Here is a 22,452-nt window from a genome sequence, read left to right as displayed (position 1 = left end):
TTCAGGTTTGGTTGTTCTGGGGGCTGTTGAAATTTTATTTTCTTTTCTCGGTCGCTTTCCGAGCCTTCCCAGCGTCTTTGCCCTCTGCGTGATTCTGTTTCGTCTTCCTGGCCTCCCTGTCATCCTTCCTACTGTCGTTGCTACTTCTGCCGATAGCAAAACAAAAGAATAATAAAAGATGGATATTTTTTTTTAAAATAAAATAATTTTTTTTATCATTACTATTTGGAAATGTGTGACTTTTCGACCTTTGCGATGTTTTGCGCGAGCCCTCCTCTTCGTCTTTCTGCTTCTTTTTGCCGGTGACTCCTTCAATTCTGCGACGTTTGTACTCATAATCTGCAAAGGCCCTGCGCTCCGCCGGCTTCTTCTCACTGACACAAATAATACAAGATAACAGATTTACTGTAGAAAAGGTACAGCTAACCAGAAAATACAAATTGTGGTTTTCAAATGATTTCATTTACTGAAAGGAAAACATATATTCAGACCAACATGGGCCTTTGCTGGCAAAAAGTAAATCACCACCACAACCAAATGGCCGTGCCACAATTGGTGGCAACAATTCCCGTCGAATGTTGCCCACTCCTCGTTCCCATTACTGTAAAAACACAAACTCTTACCAAGTATTTTTGGTCAAGTTTCTAGTGCAAATAAATTAGTAAATGTGGAATGAGGTAAAATTAAGTTACAAGTGACGTTTTAGGAACTACAGGAGCATGTTTTAGGAAATAAGTCCTTAATATTGATTAAAAAAAAGTGCTAGTTTCACTGGCCCTTTATTTCACTTGTAGCTAGTAAGTTAGTTTTGTGATTGTGTCCAATTTCACTCCCAAATCACGTCAACAACTACATCGTACATGTTTACGCTGTTCTACAGAGCACAGATAAAAGTGGAAAAAACAAGCAAAACATTGAATTCACTTGAAACCTAAGACTTGTTCAGATAAGGGACACAGTAAGGAAAAAGTAAATGGCCAACTTTGCAACTGTGTTGGACTAAGAGCAAATTATATTCAATCATGTATATCAGGTTTTTAAAAAAAAGCAGAGATGAAGAACTTTCATGTGACATTCAGCTTTTTGTGTTCACGCAAATAACTTTCCAATCAGCCGGACGGGTAAACAGAGGCAACTAATGCTGTTCAAATTATAGCCTTTGTTTGCTATTGTCTGGGTGAAGGCTACAAAAAAAAACAACAAAAAAACAGATAAATAAATAAAACAAACTCAAATGTCATGACAGCTCTACAAATGAGAGCTTTGTCATGCCATTTATCTAGAGAGCCAGACCTTCATTTGTTGGTGAACACAGCTGTGAGCTCTCCACTGGGGAAGTAGAAGTAAACACTTGAAGCTCACAAAGTTACATAACAGGTTACTGCCACAGTAGGGCACACATAAAACAAGCGTATGTGAATAAAAAACTAAAAAGAGGAATTCTGCGAGGGGCTCAAATGTGTTTTTCGTGGCAACGTAATTAATGAAATGTCAGTCGCAGTCGAAGCCGATAGAATCTACCCCGAAAGACTTGCAGCTGTAATTGCAGCCAAAGGCGGTTCTAAAAGTATTCACTTAGGGAGATTTATATGGATGAAAAGCACATTTCTACATTTCTAGTTGTAAAAATGCATGAAACTGTGTCTGTTTTCTTCCACTTCACAAATACGCATCTATATTCAGCTATACGTCATGCTTAAAAAGTGCAAGAGGACTGAAAAGAAATCTGTTTCTGTCACAAAAAAAACCCCAAAAAACAAAGAAAACAATAGATTTGTAAAGGCCTTGAAAAAAGGGGGACCTTATGCAGCGAACTCCACATTACACTGGTTGAGAGATACAGGTTGTCAGGCTAACATTCAACCAACTTAAAGTTACCTTACTCCTAACCTCTAAAACAACAACAATTTTTGTAGAGCTACATGCCAGGTTAAGCATGCATCATAGATTCATAACTCAGCTGAGCCACTGCTCCCGGACAAAAGGGCATAACTTGCATGACTTTGGGATAAAGGGAGCAGTGTGTCACATTAAGGCCTGAAACAATTTGAAAAGAGGCAAAAATGAAAACAGATGTCGGTGTAGGAATGCGCTGAACACAAGACGGACCCTGAAGCGCGGATGAACGTAGCATATGGCACAAAAGCAGCTGATGGAAATCTTGAAAGTCGTTGCTGGAACATGTCGTGTCTCCTAAATCTGAAATAAAAGTCTCAGGCGTAAATCAAGTTAAAGAGCTTCCATTAAAGATCATTTTTGCAAAAAGGCAAGCAAAATTGTAGATTTTCTTTTTTCTGAGAGACATTTTTTTTAAGTATATTATTAGTTCAATAAATAAAAGATTTTTTTTTTTTTTTTGATTTTTTTGCAGGTATATTAACTAAATAGATAAAGTTGAAATATATAAAGTAATTTATAAATAAATACATATAAATTTATTAATAAAAGAATTGTAGGTATATTAATTAAATCTGACGACTTGCTAACTGATATTAGCATTTCTTACTTAGGGTTACCAGTGCTCTCATATTGTTGTTGATGAGCTGTGTTACATTGTACTTTACTACATAGTCCAATAATGTCTCCACTGAGGCATCAAGCAGGACTTTTTGTACTAAACTCCCATCGACTTAAATCATCAAATTAAGTACGCTTGCAATTTGTTTTTGTCAAGCAATCATTTTAAGATAGTTGACGAGTCTTTCAGTTTGATTTACACCATTTTGTGTGAACCAATGCCACATAAATAAGCGAACCTAAATGAAAAATGGGTATTGGATGTCACCGTTGTCTCACACACATGTGGCCACATGTGTGCAGGAAAGCGTTGATAAGACAAATAGAAGTTGCGCCAGCGAATACGAGCTACCTTCACGATCCAAGGCCCAGATTTACAACCGCATCGCAAGTGTTCACCAAATGGCCAATCAGGTGTTCAGCTGGTGCCCATGAAATTTATTTATTTTTTTTAAATAGGTAAGCTGTGTCAAAGATGTGTAATATATCACATTGAATTTTAGCCTCACGTAATACACTATTGATGGCGATAAATCAACCAAACACAGCCGGAACCCTAAAATCAACCGGGCCAACACCTACTGGGCAGTAACCGATGTGACTCAGCGAAAGAAATGCAGGCCAGCGAGCGTAAATCTGCCATGCGGCATCTGCACTCATCACTTCAGAGAACAATAAGAGTGGCTACCAAGAAAGAGACGGTTAGCGCCATCTGCTTCTCTTCATTTCACACACAACTTATTTCCAGTTTGCGGCTAAAAATAGCCCCAAAACACAATCATAAATCAAAGCGGCTGAAAATATGCAACCTGTGCCATGAGCACATGCATGATACAGGAGTCAAGACCATGCGAAAGGGAATGTAGGGCAAACTTGTCAGCCGAGTGCAGATTGTGTGAGCGGCACTCTCAACCAGGCTGAAGGGATAAGTCCCTTGTGGCATTTACATCAGAATGAATACGAAGCAGCGGTGGTGAAATCTCCTGAGTGTTTCCATAGTGTCTGTCAAGCACATGTGACTCCTGTTCCTCCTGCCTCATGCGGTTAGCCCAACAGCTTCACAGCTGTCCCCGTGTCCTGCTTTCCTCGCCTGACCCACGAGGCCGAGGCTTTAGGTATAAATAAGGACTCAGCGATTTAAATAGGAAACTCCCTTTCTGTCAATTAAGGGGTGGGGGAAAAAGAAGATGGAACAGTACGAGAACAACTGATAGGCACGGTTTGTCCAATTGAACTGTTTTGCACTCATTTGCATAAAGTCTGACAAAGCAGGTGTGGCATGCCAATAAAAATTCTCGCAGTGACTTGCTAACTTATTTGTTCGGCCTCAAGCTTTTCAAGGTTTGCAACTACAAAAATTTTATGCGATTGACTAATATAGACAAACACTTGTGTGTAAACACTTGGGCATCTCTAGCCGGTTTGCAAATCCAGAAAATAATGTTTCTGGACTTCGACTGGGCCGTTCTGACATACAAATATACTTCAAACCTTTCCGTTGTGTCTTTGTCCCTCAGCTCCAGCGTAAAGTCTGTTGCAGCTCAGTCTATTCCATTCCCGCTGCATGATCTTACCATGGAGTGCCCGTGATGATGTTTAGTGTTTAGTTTTCCAACTAGCATGGCATTTTGCATGAAGTAAAGAAAGTTCACCTGACAAGAGCCGTGGCTCTCCAGAGCTGCTCCGAAGCTACGCTGACTCTTTGCTGCTCAGCCACCCAGTTTATACCAGAAGCTTTTTAATTTTGTAAGAGGGTTCTCAAAGCGCAATAAGATGTTCGGATGTTTGGGTAATGGCTTAAAACCTGATATCCACAGTTTTTGGAATTTTAATTAAAAGAAAAATAAACCCATGTGTCACTTTCTTTCCACTTCATTCACATTTCAACACATTCAATCAAAAACACGCAGCATGTAACTATTATAAAAGAATTTTTTTTCACATATTCGTTAAAACTGTCACTATATCATGATAGTATGATGTGGGACAGATAATCTGTGATAACATCAAGCTCCTCTGCTTTCTCCCACTGCTAACCCCAGAAAGACACATCTTGGACAGAAAGATGTCCAAGAGGAGGGTATCAGAGCTGACAATCATGTCTGTATTCCCGCTGCTCGCACTCTCATCCCTCTCCCCTTCAGCAGAGCCATCATGAATGATCAGGCTAGTTGGCAAGGCATCAAATGACAGTGGATAAGCGGTTTCCTGGAACTGTAAGTTTCTCCACCATTAGCATGTACAAGAGTGGGATTGACAGCGATAAGACCCTCCTCCTGACCCTGATTGGTTGTTCTTGACCGGGAGCGGTGGATTTCTTCAGATGGCAATATTAGCTACAGGGAGAGGTGGAGGAGTTTGACTTTTTTAGAGATTATCTGTCTCATATATGTTGTGTAGTTAGACAAACTCCTCTCAACTCTGACCCTCAGAGAGGAAGAGGCCGAACTCCACTCAACAGAACGTACATGCAATTGTATCTTGGCTAAAATTGTTTTTTGCGTCTGTTTATTACCTCATTTTGCAGCAAATGTTTTGCATATGTTAGCACTCATTTCCCTCGCCTAGGAAGAGTCATCAGGACTTGCAGCTCTTTTGCAATACGGGGCTATTTTTTTCTTTTCTCCCCCCACAATAGTTGTATATTTTTCCACAACTCTCCCAGGGTTTGTATTTCAGTAATCAATTGAATAGCTGGAATAAAAATCCCCTTAGTTATGCTGCATGGAAACAATTTGGCTCGGTTTATATGAATTATTTCTGCACTTGATTGGGCTGCACGCTTTGAACTGAGCAACACAGAGAGACCTTTAATCTGCTGCTCTGCAGTCAGGCGGAAAAATTAAAACTTTTCTGATGCCAACATAAATGAAATCCTAAGTGCAATAGTTGTTCCTTGTTTAGTTTCTTGTAAATATTAAAATCTCCTCTGGAGAAATGTTATCTTCCTGTAAACATACACAAATCGGTCATAACACTGACAGGCAATGTGAGTGTTGCTTTATATATATATATATATATATATTTTTTTTTTTTTTATAAATCAGCACTTATCTGGACACAATGTTACGACTGACCGGAGTACATCTGCATACTTTATGTGCATAAGAGAAAGAGGCAGACAGGCAATAGATCTATGCTGGGTAAATTGCATAACTGGTCCATCAGAAATAGATTCCTGATGGATGTTGCCTTATCCAGATCCCACAGCTGCTCAGCAGATTCACATTCATCTTTTGTTAGAAGCATCCATGAATGGAGAAGGGATTAGAATAGGAAGAGGAGAGGGAAAGGACATTTAGAAGAAAGGGAATTTAGACATAATCTCTCCGAACCAAACATACAGAGAACTGGTTTAATGATAATTCCCCAAGACCCACCTGTGGCGTGACAAGGAAGACCTCTGTTTGTCTCTGTCACTGCATCGCCGTCTGTTTTTGTCATGGCCGTACGCTCTGTCTCTGTCTCTGCTGCGCTGCTGCTTTATGTAGCACTCCCACGCTTTGGCACTATCAACCACCGCAAAGTCTGAGGACATGTTCCCTGGGATTAAAGATGAAACAGGAGAGTTAAAAACAAAACAAAAAAAGAAAAAAAAGAATACCAGGGAGGGATGATAAACAGAAGAGGCACGCAGCTGCATCAGTTCTACTTAAATATGTAAATGATGTGTTTTTGTGAGTCCCTCTAGTTGTTGTTTCCCTTTCTTTTGCAATGGAGGCAACTTCAAAACAGAAAGTTTTTCAAAAGAAAAAAAAAAAAGTTAAGAGAGAATATGTAGGGCAGGAATCAATGAAACCTTCAGCGGTGCCAAATTTGCCTTTGGACCTTAAACTCTAAATCAGATATTTTCATAAGCATAAGCAAATGTTTCTATCTGGGACAGATAAAACCGAGAATGCATAAAAGCATATTAATAAACATAAGTTTATAAAATCTATTGGTATGACTGTCATATTTATGTCAAGCTTTTAGCGATGTAATGGAAATGTTCTTTTTTGGGGGTGGTGGGATGATTAAAATCGAAAAAGATTTAGAAAATGATTTATTGTCAGTTTTCTCTAATCCACACAAAGTCAAATTAATCCATCCGCTCAGACAAAAAATATTAAAATCACCACCTCTTTGTTTGAGACAGATGTTTTATGCAAAAAAAAAAAAAACACTTGGCAAAAAAATTGCTTAGGCCATTGTTTTAGGAAGGTGACAATTTGTTTTTTATAGCCAGAAACAAGTTTCAGGCATAATTCTGACTCAATGTTAGAGCAGAAGAGTGCTCTAACATTGGCAGAGTTTTGTTTTATTTTACTTCACAGGCTTTTGTTTCAAAGCACAGCCCACAAATTTTCAACACAACTGATGTCAGGGCTTTCCAAAAGCCTGAAATCAACTAAAGGTACTTTTTCTGTTCCAAAACCAGTATTATGTGGTTTTATCCTGTTGAAACAAAGAATTGTATCCACTTTATGAATCTAAAGAACCTGAAAATGCTGGAGATGTAAATAAAACAGATAAATTGTTTCCTTCCTCCATATGTGGCAAGGTGGCCTCGTTGTTCATTTTCTGATTTAAATTTATGTTCCTTATATCACCGTTTTGGATTGTTTCTTATATTTTGAAGTTGTTTACGTTTTTTAGAATTATTTGAGTTATATTTTTGGGGTTGTTGTTTTTGAGGTCGCGTGCCACACGCCGGGAGACGCCCCACTGAAGCGCACAGGTGTTCTGCATCTAATCAAGCTGCGTGCAGACCAGGGAGGATATAAGTCGTGGACACCGAGACAGCAGCGCGTCGAAGTAGCAAAAGCTGGACAGACCATGGGTGTAAGAGCAGCGGGACGAAGAGGCAGACGGACTTGGGCTGGTGGTTGGAGGATGGCGCTTGCAGGCTCAGGGACTAGCGACGAGAGGACGGGTTGCCGAGAAGTGCCATCCGTCGGGTCGCTGTTGGAGGCAGCGAGTCATTCGACTGGTCGCCGTCAAGAAGCGTGTGGCCGGCTGGAGGAGCAGTAGGGACTGGAGTGCGGCCGCGGTTCATTAGAGACTGGAGCTAAGCATCTATTTTATAGACTCGTTTTGACTTGTTTGACAAGGACTGCCTGCGCCTCCTCTTTCTTTTGATTTCCTGTTTTTAAAATAAATTATTGGAATTTTTATTGGTTGTTGGAACTCTGTTCACAATCCCTGCTAGTTTTATATTGGGTACTCCACTCGGGTGCCACACATACTCCTCTCACACTTTCTATCAGAAAGAGGCGTCTCAGTTGAAAAAGAACCATTTTTGGTCTGCCACATATGAATAATTTTGGGCCTAACTTTACGAGAAAATTCCCCACAATTGTAATCTTACCTCCAGGATACATGAGTCGCTTACCGACAAAACATGGATACAGGGAAGTCGAGGGCTTCTCGATGTTCCCAACATTCTCACTGAAATAGAAAATGAAAGACATTTTTCAAACGAAGAACTTTAACCAGACATTCCCTTCACCATCATTGCTCTGAAAATGGTTCAATATCTGCCACTAGCTGTTGACACACGGTACTCCTTATGTCATTCGCTTTATGCAGTGTTCCAGACCATTGCTATGATAAAGCCAAACAGTGTGAGCAAACAAATTCGCCAGCGAATCGGCCGAAAAGAAAATAGAGCACAACTCCTCATTGTGATCAAAGCACTTCTCCAAATGTGCTGCTGTGTTTTCCAAGTGTTTGAAGTGACTGGCTCGTTGTCAAGGCTCAGTGTGCGCTGGCCAACCCGTGGAGGATGGATGGAGGGCATATTACGGATACCGCTAGATCTTCTGCCCTCCACATGGCTTGGACGCTCAGCGCTTCCAACAGAAAACTTCCGAGAGCGCTGAGGATGAAGTGAAATTGTGTGAAGCTCATCCAGCAGTACGAGTCCAAAAAAAGTAAAACTAAAATAAAAAAAGTCTTAACAGTTCAAGACACCTAAAATGTATTTTTTTATTTCAGGCATTAGCAGATAAAGGGTTGCTCATGAATGGAATATGGTGAATGAAGCAAAGATGGATCTAGACAGGGCATGTGGCTCACAGCAAAGAACTGACGGGGGATAAAATGAAATCTGGACTTAATGTTGGAGTAAAGTAAAAACATTCTGATATCTAATGCCCTATTCTACATATATCATTACAAGTTCTTGCAAAAACTATCTATACTCCTAGAACTTTTTCACATTATGCCGAATTAAAACCACAAACTTCACTTATCGGGAGACTTGGGACCAAAGCAGCAGGACTAATATGTAACAACTAAAAAAGTTTTTGTCTGTAACTGTAAAAAAAAAAAAAAAAAAAAAAAAAAAATTATTGCATAATAAAATCCAGGCTGAATGTTTCAGGTAACTACTTTTTTAATCTTAAATACCTTGGCATTGAATTAAATACTCTAAATTGTTCTGTGTTTGTTTCAAAGTGATTACTTTGAGAAGCTTACAAGTAAATTGGAATACTAATCCATGGGAGAACCTTGAGCAAACAATGCGAAATGAGCAGGAGAAAAATCCGGAACAGATCAGAAATTTAAATAAAACACTACCTCTTTTAAAATATGAAAGACAAAACTGATCATGCAGATGGCATAATAGTATAAAGTAGCAGTAACATAGCCTTTTCTGAGACATTGCAAGAATGCAAATGTATTAAAAATACATTTGTGAGGCACATCAGCACGTTTCCTTGCATTAAGCATGTCAGGTCATGCCTGAAATACCTGAAGTTTCTTATATCCTGAGGTAGATGACTGGTCAGCTAAAGTAAGGCAGAAACTATTGGTGTAAATGATGTACATATGTGTCTAAAAATAAAGAAAATAATAAAAAGAGGGGGAGGGGGACAAAGGAAGTGATTCATGAAGGAACAGAGGAGATGGCTGGCAGAGTTCATAGGAACAGTAAGTCCCTGGAGGATTTGAAGATTTGGCAACTGGACTGAGATGTGAGAAGAAAAACATTTGCAGGATGAAGTCCAGAGTGAGTTCAGGAACACGTCAGATACGGCAAATTAGGAGATAGGAAAAGAAAAGGGTTTTAGGAAAGAAAGAGACAGGAAGCTTTAGAGACAGACAAACATGTAGAGATTGAGACAAGCTGGACGCAGGCAACATCCAAAAGAAACAAACCTACCATCAAACAAAACTGGAGAGGGACTGAATTTGTGTCCGTATCAAAAAAAGAAAAAAGAAAAAAAAGAGGGAGTTTGGGGTACAACGTGGCTCCCATGTGATCTTGGTTGTATAAATTAAGAGTCAAAGTGTGGGAGTCTGCAGACAGTTTACGACATAGATCAGAGGAGCACAGTGAGAGATGTCCTGGATACTGATAAACAGGAGGCTTTAGGCATAAACAAGCTTTTAATCAGATTTCTACCTTATTTGGCGATTTGTGTTAGTTGTAAGATGAGCAACAGCATACAATGAAAAATACCATCAAGCTAAAACGTGAGAGCACTAATTTATTATTCTCTAGTTCCAAAAAAAGACACTTTGACTGTTTCAGAAGTCAAACCAAGGAAAGTATTTATTTATTTATTTGCACTTATTTTAACTTATTTTGCGTCTTTCATCTAGGTCAAATCTCCCGATCAGTGAAATCATTTTCTGATACTGTTCCTGTTTCATCTACATTCTATACTGATGCTCCAACACAATCAGTGTATGTTCAGAGAAAACAAACACACGTCAGAAATAATAAACTCACCTGCTCAGTGTGTTAGTGGGGGACTCAGATTGGTAAAACTGGAAAAGTGAAGCTGAAAGGAAAACAAAAATATATAAATATTGTGCATCAAGTCAGGAACATGACATCATGCTGGTTCACAGACGTAAAAAAACCCAAAGTATTTTATCATTACTAAGTTTGATGTATCTATAGAAGCAAATAATAAAATAATTCAAGTTTTAGACAAACTGCCTCAAAATTATTGTAGCTTTTTTAAACTTCTGCATTTGGTTTGTAAATCGGGACGCAGACATAAAATTCAAGCGTTGAACTTTGAGAGTTCCCGGAATTTTGCAACCTTAACCAACATATTTAAAAAAAAAAAACCCCAAAAAACACATAAGGGAGTAAACAAGAACTCGCTATTTTGTTTGTCTGTTTAAAACAGCAAATATCCATTGAATATCAGTCTATAAATTACATTCACATTATATGGTGTATTTAAGTGTTTCTAATTACATTTAGCGAACAGGCAACAAAAATTAATTAGTTTTTTTGGATACATGACATATATAAAAGCCCCCTTTATTCTGCTTTGAGTTTTGGTCCTTAATTAATTGAAATATGACTTAAAAATTACAGACAACATTACCACCCTTTTTATCAGACTGTGATGCAACAACAGAGTCTTCAGTCGGAGGCTTATTCATAACCACCGTACCACAGACTGCTGCAGGACATAACCCTGCCCACAGTCAATGGCGTCTACAACTCTTTGAAGACAATTATATAACATGAGTTGCCACAAGATACGGTTTTCATCTGGGATTAATGAAGTATTATTAAATTGCACAAGTCATACCAGACCAAAAGTAATGCAGTATATACAAGCTCCAGAGGGAGGGAGATTAGAGTTGCCTCCAAACTTAACATCAACAATAGTGGCAGGTCCTAACCATCAGCTGCACAGAATGCTCACTTCACAGTTAATTGTCCAACTTGTGATATTGCTCCCATTTTAGGAGAGCTAGCAAAACAATCAGCTCCAAATTACACACTCAACTTGCACTGAACACTCAACTTGCACTCGAACAACACGAGATTCAAGAATAAACCCAGGCACATTAACATCTGGCTACTATCCTTTCTCTTCTCTCCCCCCCAATAATGACCCCTCACGTGAGAATAGCTTGGTGCAGCTTTTCGAGATAAAACACAATTAAGTACTTGAAACAGAAGGAATAATTATATGAGCCATTGCACAAATTCTGCATGCTGCCCCGAGGGCAAAGCTAACCCTTCATGTGAGAGGAAAAGTAGAAAACATTTAGCTTTTGAAACAAACGAGTTGTACAATCGAAGAGAGCAAGCATTCGAGATCTCAGACATATGGAAACACGCTGGAAGAATAAAGCTTAAAAAAAAATGCTCACAAACTTCTAAGTACTAGACAACAAAGCTAAACGTGTAGCGCTGAAGGCCTTCGGGCGATTCCTTTAAAGACAGCTAACCAAAACACAGTGTGATTCATCTAGAACATGCACCTGAGACGACTCAGCACAAGATGAGGTCACCACGTGAAACACCTCATGAATACTGACCACCACATATAAAAATGATTAAAAAGAACAAAAACAACAACAACAACAACAACAACAACAGGCAGTGCGTGCCTCTTACAATAGCACACAGGCATAAACGTGCATTTACAATGAGCACCAGCCTGTTCTCGCAGATGCAGGCAAAGTTAGCGTGAGTGAGTAATTGCTTCTACCTGCAGTGAGTGTTTGATAATGACTGTACTTTTATGCTTGGCAGCATTTGAGAGAGCTAATGGCTAAGGGCTAATGGCTACAGACTGGGTTTGCGTGGCTCTCTGCCTCATGCTAATGTTTCACAGAGGTGCAGGCTGCAGACTCTTAGATGGCGCTGATATTTCACTGTGTAGACCAACGGTGGCTGCTTTCCAGAGCAGAAGAATATGTGGCTACAGCAAAGATTGTGGTGCCACACACTCTTAAACTCTAGCAAGTTTAAGATAACTGGACGAAGAATTTCTAAGGTCTAAAAAAAATCTCAATTCCTGCATTTCCGAAAGCAAACGTAAAAACTAAGGAATAAAATGTAATGTGACCACTCAAATTCCCAGTACAAAGATGAGTGTGTAGAAGATTTGTACACTTTTCAAACTTTTCCAGCAACACACTTTGGACATAAAACACTACAAATGAACTAAAGTAGATGGTTTCAATATACTATTTTATGATTCCATTTATTGCTGTTAATAATGTACTGTTAGAGTATTCTGCATGGTATGGACAATGTAAACTAAAATATAAGAGTATTTAATGTTTTGAAATGTCTCTCATTCAAAACATGAGAGACATTTCATGTTTTGAAATACCAGATACCCCTTACTGGTCCAGGAACAATACACTAATTTAGTAAAAAAAAAAAAAAAAAAAAAAAAATCCCAGAACTTTAATAACTTTGTGTACAGTATAAAGTATAAGGCAACCTTTATTTCAGTTACACAGATCAAAACTGTGCAGTTTAAATATAAAGAATTTTCAAGGACTTTATACAGAAATCAAAAGCTTTCCAAGCCTTGAAATCGCCTAATTAAAATTCAAGCATTTTCAAGGACCTTGCATGTATGCAGCAAATATCAACTTCTGGCAGTCAGTACTTGGACACACATCCATCAGTATCACCAGCTTTGCACTAAAAAGATGAAAAGGATGTTGGAATGATGGAACAAAATTTTTTCCATCTGTTAATTTGCTAATTAACAGATTATTTCTGTTTTTTTAAGTGACACTCCGGTTCAATCTCAGTTTTCCTGTACAAAGCTCATGAAGTTATTGCTTGAAGAACATTTATATTAATATGCATTCTCCTTTTCATCCTACAGTGTTTCTGGCTCAGTGTTTACCTATTTAGTGATGCTTCTCTCCGAGGTATTGCTGCCATTACCTCTCTGTACTTTCTCCTTTAGTATGAGGCGTGTTCTTGGAACAGTACTGTGTGTCTCTTCTCTAACCTGCAGCTAGTCACAGCAGATGGTTGCTGTTACTTTGTTTGGTCCTATTTGAAGTGGGGCAGGGCATTTTGTTGCATCGTTAATAATTTTTTGCGAAACATTTCTTATCATGATAACAATTTTGATTTATCACTCTCATGATGAATTCTGGTTAATGATGTTGAAAAGCCACCAAAGCAGTTTGTACTGTCAGGATTGTTGTTTTGTTTTGTTTTGTTTTGTTTGGGGTTTTTTTGCAAATGTTTCCACTGTTTGTCCAAAGAAAGCATCAATAGATATCAATACATTTGAAAATATGATTAAATGCAGTTACTGTTTTCAGGTTAATGATGCAAATAACGTTTCTTTTTTTAGAGCAGTACTTAGAAAAGGAGTAATAAATAGTTTTTATTGTCACTTTTACTGTCATCACATTAGTACCACAAAATATTGTGATACAAATTTAAGTCTGTGTCACTCAACCCAAATGTTGGAAGTTGTTTTATTGTGTTGTGTACTATTCATTAAGGATTTCAAATTATTTGAATTAATTTGGCAATATTCTTCTGCTCAGTTCAATACTTGGAGCAAAAGTAGGCAGATCACAGATCAGCACTAAAGTGGGTCTTGTCATAGGACATTTGCTCATGTTGCAGCCTACGCATAAAAAACCCCACAAGCTTAGCTGTGGTTAAGCTCTGCAACTTTCCTGGCTGTAGTGACCTATTAACCTGCTGAAGAGTCTTGTGACACAGGTACAGCTTCAGGTGTAACTCTGTAGCGACACATTTCTACTGCACAATCTGCACCTATGTAATGCATTTGGCACCTGATGTGACCTCAATGCAAAACAAAAACGAACAAAAAACAAAAAACGGCTCAGTCTTTTCCTCCGCGCTGCTCCCCACAGCCAGTCTGCTCAGCACATTTCTCGTGCTACAATATGCACACCAAGCACTTTGCTCTTTTTTTATTTTATTATTTATTTATTTTTATTTTTTTGCACAGACTATTTTTATCTTGTTAAGACATTTGCGAGGAGGCTGGGCCGGCGACTTAAAGAACACGAGTAGCCTACGCAGAGAAACAAACAAACAAACAAACAAAAAAAAAGACTTCGAATATACACTTCAAAGCTATAGGGTTTTCTGTTCAAAGCTGCAGTCAGCAGGATGTTTGATATTTTGGTTGCATTACCAGCCCTGGCATGGCTTTGCTGCACGATATGGGGCTCACAGGATGAGGGGTAACAGTGGGGTCTAAAGCTGCAGTGTTTCTATTTTGGAGCCTTTGAAGGGGGGAAAAAAAAATTTATATCCGCAGCTGTACGCTTTTTGCCAGGAAGTCCTCCTGGATTTATATATATATATATATATATATATATATATATATATATATATTTATTTTCTCATTCACTCCAAGACCCAAAAGGGAATCCAGTGACTGACAGCCCTGGCGGACCACCTCCTGGACAGAACTACAGACACCTGGCTGACTATAAACCTGCACTGCAGCCACACAATGCCTCAAAATGTGCTGCAAACTTATCAGTGTTCACCTCTGTGCTTTTACTCCACAGGGTTGCATATTTGGACATGTGTTGCAGCTTCACAAAAACACTCTCAGAGCACCGTTAGTCATTTGTGCAGCTGGATGATGAGTTATGTGGACAGCAGGAGGTTCCCCTCGGGCCCCGCTCACCTAAACAACCTCTGTGTTCAATCTAAATTTGATCCATCTGCTTTTTTTAAGTGATTTCATTTGTGTGTGTCGGCAAATTAATCCCAGGAAACAAACAAGTAAGCATCTAAGCATAGCGTAAAGGAGTACTTGCGTACATTTGTAGGTTTAAACATAAAGGTTTTGCAGCATGGTGACTTACAAGGTGGAGGCACAAATGAGAACACGGTGCGGACGTTGACCGAACGTGGCATGTCGTAATTGGTGACGGTGTCCTTCTTGTGGGAAATCCTCATTACTGACTGTAATGCAACAAACAGCTGAGTTACAAATAATAAAAAAAAAAAACATGCACACTCTGGAATATAGATTTTTGAAAAGAAAACAAGGGTCACACAAATAAAGACGGAATTAAGAAACCTTGCTGCTTTATCTCGCTCGCGATTTTACAAATTAAAGCCAGAATGATTTCAATATTTTAAAGCAGTTTTCAACCTTTTTTTAAAAAAGAGTAATTAAAACGTTTTCAGATATTTTTTTATGTTTAATTTGAAAATGTGTGAATCTTTCATGTCGTTTCAGCAACGGATTGGAATGTTTATGTGCAAATAAAACCTGATCAATACTCACAATGATCAAGACACAAACCTTTTTGCTCACTGTTTGACACTAAATAGAAAAATCTTTCCTGCTTTGAAGGAAAATTAAGACAACCATTGTTGAGTCAATGAAGAGTCCTCCATGTAGATGTTATTTTAATATTGGAGAACTATCCTTGGAACTGTCCAAAACTTTGCATGGGTCTTTCATTTGTAATTGTAAAAGACCTGACTCTGTTGTTTATCTCATGTACAAAAAACACCTTTTTTTTTGTTTCATCTTTTAATAACTTGTCCTGTCTGGAAGCCCAACAGATTTGGAGCATTACAGCTTTCACTGTAGTGCTTCACTTGATATGGTTCATACATAAACTCTTCAAGGACTCATAGAGCTCTATAGATGGAGGTGTTGATCAGCTCATCTGAATGTAGATAGACAAATTTCTATGAGCTGATATGGAGTAGCCGTGTTTTCTTGAGTTAAAATCGCTTTGGATGTCACTCCTATCGTAAAGTTGTTCCACTGGATTCAATTTAAACTACTATTTCCAAAACTTTTGTCAAACCTAATGTGTTGTATTTGGATTACATTGTGCTAGATGTGCTCTGTGAGTAAAGGCAGATTTGACTTGATGCAACAATAGTTATAAAAGTGTACCGCAACCTTGTGTAGCTAAATGTTCTTCACAAAACAACAGAGGCGCTGTATCCGCATCCTTTTTCCGGAAGGGTCGAGGGGATCAGATCTTTCTCTTTAATTTGTCATCCATCCGTAGCTATAAATAGCTTTGGAGGCTGTGTCTTTTCCCCTCACTACACAAACACCCCCACACACACACTACCTGAGTATCTTTGGCTGCATCGGTGCGACAAGGGCGGGCTTTCTCTCTGCTTCTCCTGCTTCTCCCTTTGCCTCCATGCCTGGTGGTCTTAGCTTTTCTTCGTCTGTTGATTGGGCGATAAAAAACATACAACGCACACAACATGACGTACATTTACGGAACAATTATGCAGTACAACACCAAAAGGTTGGTCACTGAAGCTTTTTTTCTCCCTCCAAACAGGCTTAAATTGTGAACATATGTTACGTTGATGTGCACTTATAATATATTAAAAACACCACATTAGTTTAGCGTAATCCTCCTCCCAGTGCCCCTGCATCAACCCTCCACTGGACCATTAATGCATTAAACATCCTTATCTGGGTCATTTTGTCTTCTTCTCACAACAGTCCCTTACTGACATCTACCCCCATGTAGACACATACACACCCACTCTAAAACACCAGCCCCTTACAGAGAAAGACACATACACAGACACACCCGCACGCACACAGATAGGACACTACTAACCTCTTTCTGTCACTAGGACTTAATCAGAGGAAGGAGAGAGAAAAAAACACATGCAAAAGGAGAGTGACAGTTATATCCAATGGCAGCTCATTAATGAAAAGTTTCCAGCTCCTTGGTGTCTCTTTTCACCTTTGAAGGAAATTAACACAGTTTAGCAAGAGCTGTGCTCCAATAAGAAGGCTATAAAAATATTCTTTTTTGATATTTTTATGAATTAGATATGTAAAAATGTGATGTAACTGCTAAACGCCGTTAAGAAAAGCCCATCACGTGCAGGATTGGGCTGCGTGAGTCTGCAGAACGCTGCAGTGTGACTTCCTGCATCCCTTCTGGTCCTGCTCTGTCAAAACAGAGTGGGTTAGATACATGACCCCGCGTAGCGCTCAGATTTACATGACCTCCCCTGCAGGGTAACCTTGCCCATGGTTGAGAACATCATCAAGAATCTTTAATTAAAGAACACTTCCTGCCAGTCCATCCTGGCTGACAGTCAGGCCTGTGGTGAGTATCTTCTGTAACGATCAAAGATACTAAAACATTTTAGATATTTTAGGATGACGTGGCTAGTAAACAAAACAGAGCCAAAATATGTTCATATTGGGTGACATGGGGCAACAAATGTTAGGTTTTGCTTCTTTTTTCTTTCAATTATTGCATATAGAATGATCTAAAGTAGAACCAACTAATACAAATATGTTGCACAGGCACAGAATACATGGCGAATATGATGGATGAAGAATGTTAAATGGATAAAAATAAGACAAAAAAGTAAGGTTCTGTCATCTCATCTTTACATTTCCTTAATTCACTATGAACCCTTATTGTATTTGGTTTCCGAGACAAATATTGCCCTATGTATGTATGAAAGAAATTATTCATATTTAATAAATAATTCTATAATTCATTAAAGAAGTAATTCTCTCCATTTCATAAATTTCTTTTACAATTCCAATCCTTTCCCCTTTTGTTGAAAGATCTTTATTTTGCCATGTCCTCATAATTGCTAATAACATTATTTTAGTCAAATATTTGTTCATTTAGCTATAGCTCCTCCCAGGCGTATTGAGTAAAAACTCATATTCAGTCTCCTGAGCAGCAATTGAGTGAATGATTCCAGCCAACTCCTGCCGGTAAAGCTGGAGAACTCGACAATCCCAAAAGACGTGAAAATGTTTTTCCGTATAAATGTGTCTGATGAGCTTGAGAAAGTTACTGGAATTTTACATATGTCAAAACAAACAAACAAACAAACAAAATAGTTTTGTAAGGAGGTTTGTTTTTTATTGTGAAAAAGTGACTGAATAATATAAATGGGGTTTTTTTCCCTACAGTTTCTTTCTTTTTTATTACCCAAGTATTTAGGTTGCTTAAGAAATGTTTACAGAGTCTGCCTCCACGCCTTGTAAGATTATTCATATCTCTTAAACTTTGTCATTCACTGCCAGTCTAAAGATCTGATCTCACAGTTGCAACATTGAATGAGATACTGCTATGCTAACTAAGACTAACAAGGATGTACACAATGAGAGCAAAAAAAAAAAAAAAAAAACAACATCTTACTGACCTGCAGGATTTCCTAGATGGTCTGCCTGAATTAGAAGAAGCACACATCATCTCCACTTCATATTTAGCTTGCTCTCTCTGGGGCCCAGGCAGAAATACAAAAAATCAAAATCAGTATCTGCTCTCTGTCCGTCTATATTGTCCCACAAAGGACAGTTCTCTTTTTAAATATTGATAACACACACTCTTACCATGACATTAGCGATATGTTGTGCTTGGAAGGCTTGGAGCTTAGCATGTTTCATACGGTACGCCTTCCAGCTTTCTTCATCGAAACCGTAGTTAAAGTAATCCGTGATATCAGCCCCTAAACATAAAAAAAATAAATAATAAAATCAGTTAGGAAGTCTTAATATGACTGGTTAAAAAAATACAAAATGAGATTATAGATTAAGTACACTAACTAATAAAAATTTACCAGACTTCCTCCATGGCTTCTCCTCTACAGGCTCCACTTCTTGCTTTGGCTCTTTGACTTCATGGATATTCTGAACCACATCCTCGTCCTCCTCTTTTTTACAGCCTGATAAACATTTTCACATTTGTTTGTTTTTTAAATACATTAATAAAGACAACTGCTGAGCATGTATTTCTTTAGTTAAAATGCTAAAAAATAATTGTATTATTTTATTTTTTTTATTCATTAATATAATGAAAATAAGACATAATCAAAACAATAAAACACAAATAAACTAGATTTCTCTGCTATGTATGTTTGAAGACTGAATAAAGATTGCTTCTTTTCTTAAACATGCATGCTTTTTGTTAAAAAGTATTTTTGAAAAGTTACTTACCAACTGGATCTGTACTTGTTTCAGAATTGAACTCAGGATTCTCAGGTATCTGCCCACAGCTGCAAGAAATCACATTAATGCTGCTGTTATTTGCATCATTACAGGAATAACCTGGACTGAGACAAACACTTTGGACTTGGCTGAGAGCTAACAGCCCCATTTCAAATGGCGCTTTGAAATGGAGGGCTAATGCACTGCGCCTCCTCTCCAGAACATTACGAAAATATATCTCAAAGAAACACCTTGACAGAAGTGGGTTCCTGACAAATAATGCAGGTTCATACATATGTCCTAGAGGCAAAAATACAAAAAACAAAATACACCGTAGTTTTAGAAACATCTAACCCAGCCCATCAACGAAAGGTTTTGGATTTTCCCTTCAAACAACAGAAACACGTGGTTCTTTTTTGTCTCTCTACAAATCTTACTTCTTTCTTCTCCTACAATCAGTACAATTAATTTTTTTTTTCAAATCTATCAAAAACACTACATTTCCATTTTAAATTGCCGATAACGTTTCAGTTTTCACTTTGCATCCTCAGCCTCAGCCGATTAGGCCTAATTTCAGCCAACAACAAATGGGGCTTTAAACGTAGTATATCATTTCTACAACAAATTCAAATGCAATTCCAGTGGCACTCCATGCTCCATTTAATCTGAGGGATAAAGCCAACCACAGGAATAATCAATGCTAGGCTTGCGCGGCTGCTTACATTCATATTTCTAGCACATAAACAAGCGCTCTTTCCCTGGCAGTAGATTTAATGAGCGTGATATATCCATTCACAATCCAATAGACTGACTTCACGGCACATTACAGGCGGCGCACACTGTCCCGTCACACGTACTGTGTGAAATTGTAATGATCGCAGTCGTTAACGCAGGAAGAACCCCACATTCTACCTGAATACCTTGTCTCTATGCAGCAATAAGATGTCGTTATTACGGCATCATCATTACGCCTATACTATATTGGATTGAACTTGAAAGCTTGTTGACGAATAAGAATTTTGTCAAATGATAATTATTTATATAATTGAGAGTAATTAATATCTACATTTGTAAAAAAAAAAAAAAAAAAAAAAAGAAAAAGAAAAGAACCTGAGATAAACCAGAAAAAATGTGATGAGTTCTAAAAAAAAAGTTGACAAATATTAAGAAGCAGAATAGAAAATAAAATCACGCAAAATACTTTTAAAAGTCCAAATGTTTCCATTCTGAACTTTTAATAATAGTAATAAAAAAAAATAAAAAAAAGTCATAGATCAACTTCCAAAAGTATCCTGTAAATCTGAAACTGCATGAAATGCATGACACTTGTTTCAGCATGACAGGTTACATGCTGAAACCTTAATGTAGTTTATTGGCTAGCTCTTAAAGGGTGTGTGCAGTTTTCAATTCCAACTAGTCAGAGGCACTTTATACCCGATCACAGTTCCAACCGCTGATTTCTACACGGAAATTTGTAGGTTGCCTTACACTGGGGCACATCAACATGTGGTGGAAGGAGGCTGGTGTTATAGTCAGCCTATAAAAAACTGCTGAGTTGAAAATAATTCACTAAAAATTAGCTGTTTGTTCCATCTTTTTAACCCTAATATGAGTAAAAAAAATCTAGTGCAGTCACGTACTTACAGAAATTACCTAGTAATTAAATATAGGTCATCTACATTTTTTTGGAATAGGTAGCCTTTATTGAACAATAAATTAACATAAAACAGGGTGGGGAGAGAAGGGCATACTGTAAATTTATGAACTGATGGGGTAGGTTTTATTTAATTTAATCACAGTTGCAGAGCAGTTCAGATGTGAAAATATATCAACATATATCTATATATCTAGCTATACACATATATATATTTATCTATATATCTATATCTATATCTATATATATATATATGAATGTGGCAAAAAGAAAAGCTATTGCCACAAAACCCAAATCAAGTCCCATCCACAAGACATGTAGAAGAAATCAAAGCTGAAAATTAACACCGCACACCACTCGAAACATGGTGGTGGCTATTTTGCTGTGAGGATGCTATTCCTCAGTAAAGACAGAGATGTTTAAAGTTGATGAGAAGATGATTGGAGTTAATTACGGGGTAATTCTAGAGCAACAGCTGTTTGATCCTGAACGAAACTGGCATGGAAGCCATCTATGTTGGAGCGGTAGCTTATCTACAGCTGAAAGGAAGCGCTTAGATAAGCTCACCAGGAAAACCAGCTTTGTGCCAGTATGTCCCATGCAGGTGGTGGGAGACAGAAGGACTGAGGGGCTAAAATAACATTACTGGTGGATGATGAATCCCATTCCACTGTAAGGCTTTATAGCTCCCAACAATCTCAACAAATGTTCATATGCAGGTTGGTATTTGTAGAGTTTTAATTTATTTTAAATAAAATTTCTGCTGATATCTGCCCCTCTGGTTTTTATTATCACTTTTTTTTTAATTAACCTACCCAATTTCACATTTCTTTGTACTGAAGTGTGCTAATAATAACAGCATATTTATGTTCAAACTTTGCCAGTACAGTACAGAATTTTATTTTATTCTGTTTTGTAATCTATCTTTGTGTAAGCGTACTTTCTTTGATAGTCACTTTACTGCTGTCACACTATAATAAAGCATATATTGTTATACCTTATCATGTATGTCACATAAAGAATGAAAATAGAAGACTGTCTTCTGAATACTTTCTTGTGATAGTGTTGATATAAATAGTGTCTTGTTTGCTGCTGTTATAAATAACGTACCTATGAGGACTCTGGCAAATTTCTGTCTCCTTGTCATGGCTGTCATATGTCCCTAAAAGAAAGGCATACATACATGTTACTGGAAGCCTATAGTCTGATAACTGACTATAACGTTATAAAATAACAAAACGTAGCAAATTTGAACTTAGCTACATTGAAACGGGTCGTCGTCTTCATCAGGACCCATATATTCTGAATCCCAAAAGAACATTTAGGAGAAAATAAATTGCTAAAATGATCCCTGTATTCCTTCCTGTAAGCTTGTGAATAAAGAAAACGGCAAAAATGTAAATTTAGGGAGCACGTAAACTGCTGCTGAGAGGAAAGCCGTCACGCGCAATTATAACCAACTGTAATTATCTAAACCGCTTAGTTTTCCAATAAAGCAAACGTTTAACGTTTGTTTTTAAAAAATACATGCAATAATTAAATATGGCATTTGTAAATTTGTTGTTTTTTCGGTTTGTGTTATTGTTTGTGGAGACA

The 22,452-nt window shown here is 37.9% G+C and overlaps 1 protein-coding gene across 2 annotated transcripts; it reads right to left on the bottom strand.

Moving 5' to 3' along the window:
- Nucleotides 1–6: 6 nt before the first annotated feature.
- fip1l1a (FIP1 like 1a (S. cerevisiae)) lies at nucleotides 7–22,404 on the bottom strand. Of its 2 annotated transcripts, none has more exons than XM_044129143.1 (13): nucleotides 22,120–22,404; nucleotides 21,967–22,018; nucleotides 19,212–19,270; nucleotides 18,836–18,940; nucleotides 18,609–18,724; nucleotides 18,419–18,495; nucleotides 16,345–16,447; nucleotides 15,106–15,205; nucleotides 10,241–10,292; nucleotides 7,868–7,947; nucleotides 5,898–6,060; nucleotides 249–374; nucleotides 7–146 (listed from the first exon to the last, which is right to left on the bottom strand). In XM_044129143.1, the coding sequence occupies exons 1-13, from the start codon at nucleotides 22,175–22,177 to the stop codon at nucleotides 35–37; spliced, it is 1,203 nt and encodes a 400-aa protein (XP_043985078.1). In that variant the 5' UTR covers nucleotides 22,178–22,404; the 3' UTR covers nucleotides 7–34. The 2 variants fall into 2 exon arrangements, with proteins under 2 accessions (XP_043985078.1, XP_043985079.1); XM_044129144.1 differs by having other exon boundaries at nucleotides 7,892–7,947.
- Between the last annotated feature and the right edge of the window lie 48 nt (nucleotides 22,405–22,452).

The sequence above is a fragment of the Gambusia affinis genome, linkage group LG10, assembly GCF_019740435.1.
Source record: "Gambusia affinis linkage group LG10, SWU_Gaff_1.0, whole genome shotgun sequence".
NCBI classification, from domain to species: domain Eukaryota; kingdom Metazoa; phylum Chordata; class Actinopteri; order Cyprinodontiformes; family Poeciliidae; genus Gambusia; species Gambusia affinis.
Note: the sequence above shows the minus strand (reverse complement) of the source record. Positions and strands in the feature narration are given on the sequence as shown.

What these genes read in the sequence shown, in the direction of transcription:
- fip1l1a (XM_044129143.1), bottom strand. Translation starts at nt 22,177, where the DNA reads ATGTTCTTTTGGGATTCAGAATATATGGGTCCTGATGAAGACGACGAC. An exon ending in AGACGACGACCCGTTTCAAT is followed by an intron (nt 22,019 to 22,119) that starts GTAGCTAAGTTC and finishes CCTTTCTTTTAG; the next exon opens with GGACATATGACAGCCATGAC. An exon ending in AACAAGTACAGATCCAGTTG is followed by an intron (nt 18,941 to 19,211) that starts GTAAGTAACTTT and finishes AATGTTTATCAG; the next exon opens with GCTGTAAAAAAGAGGAGGAC.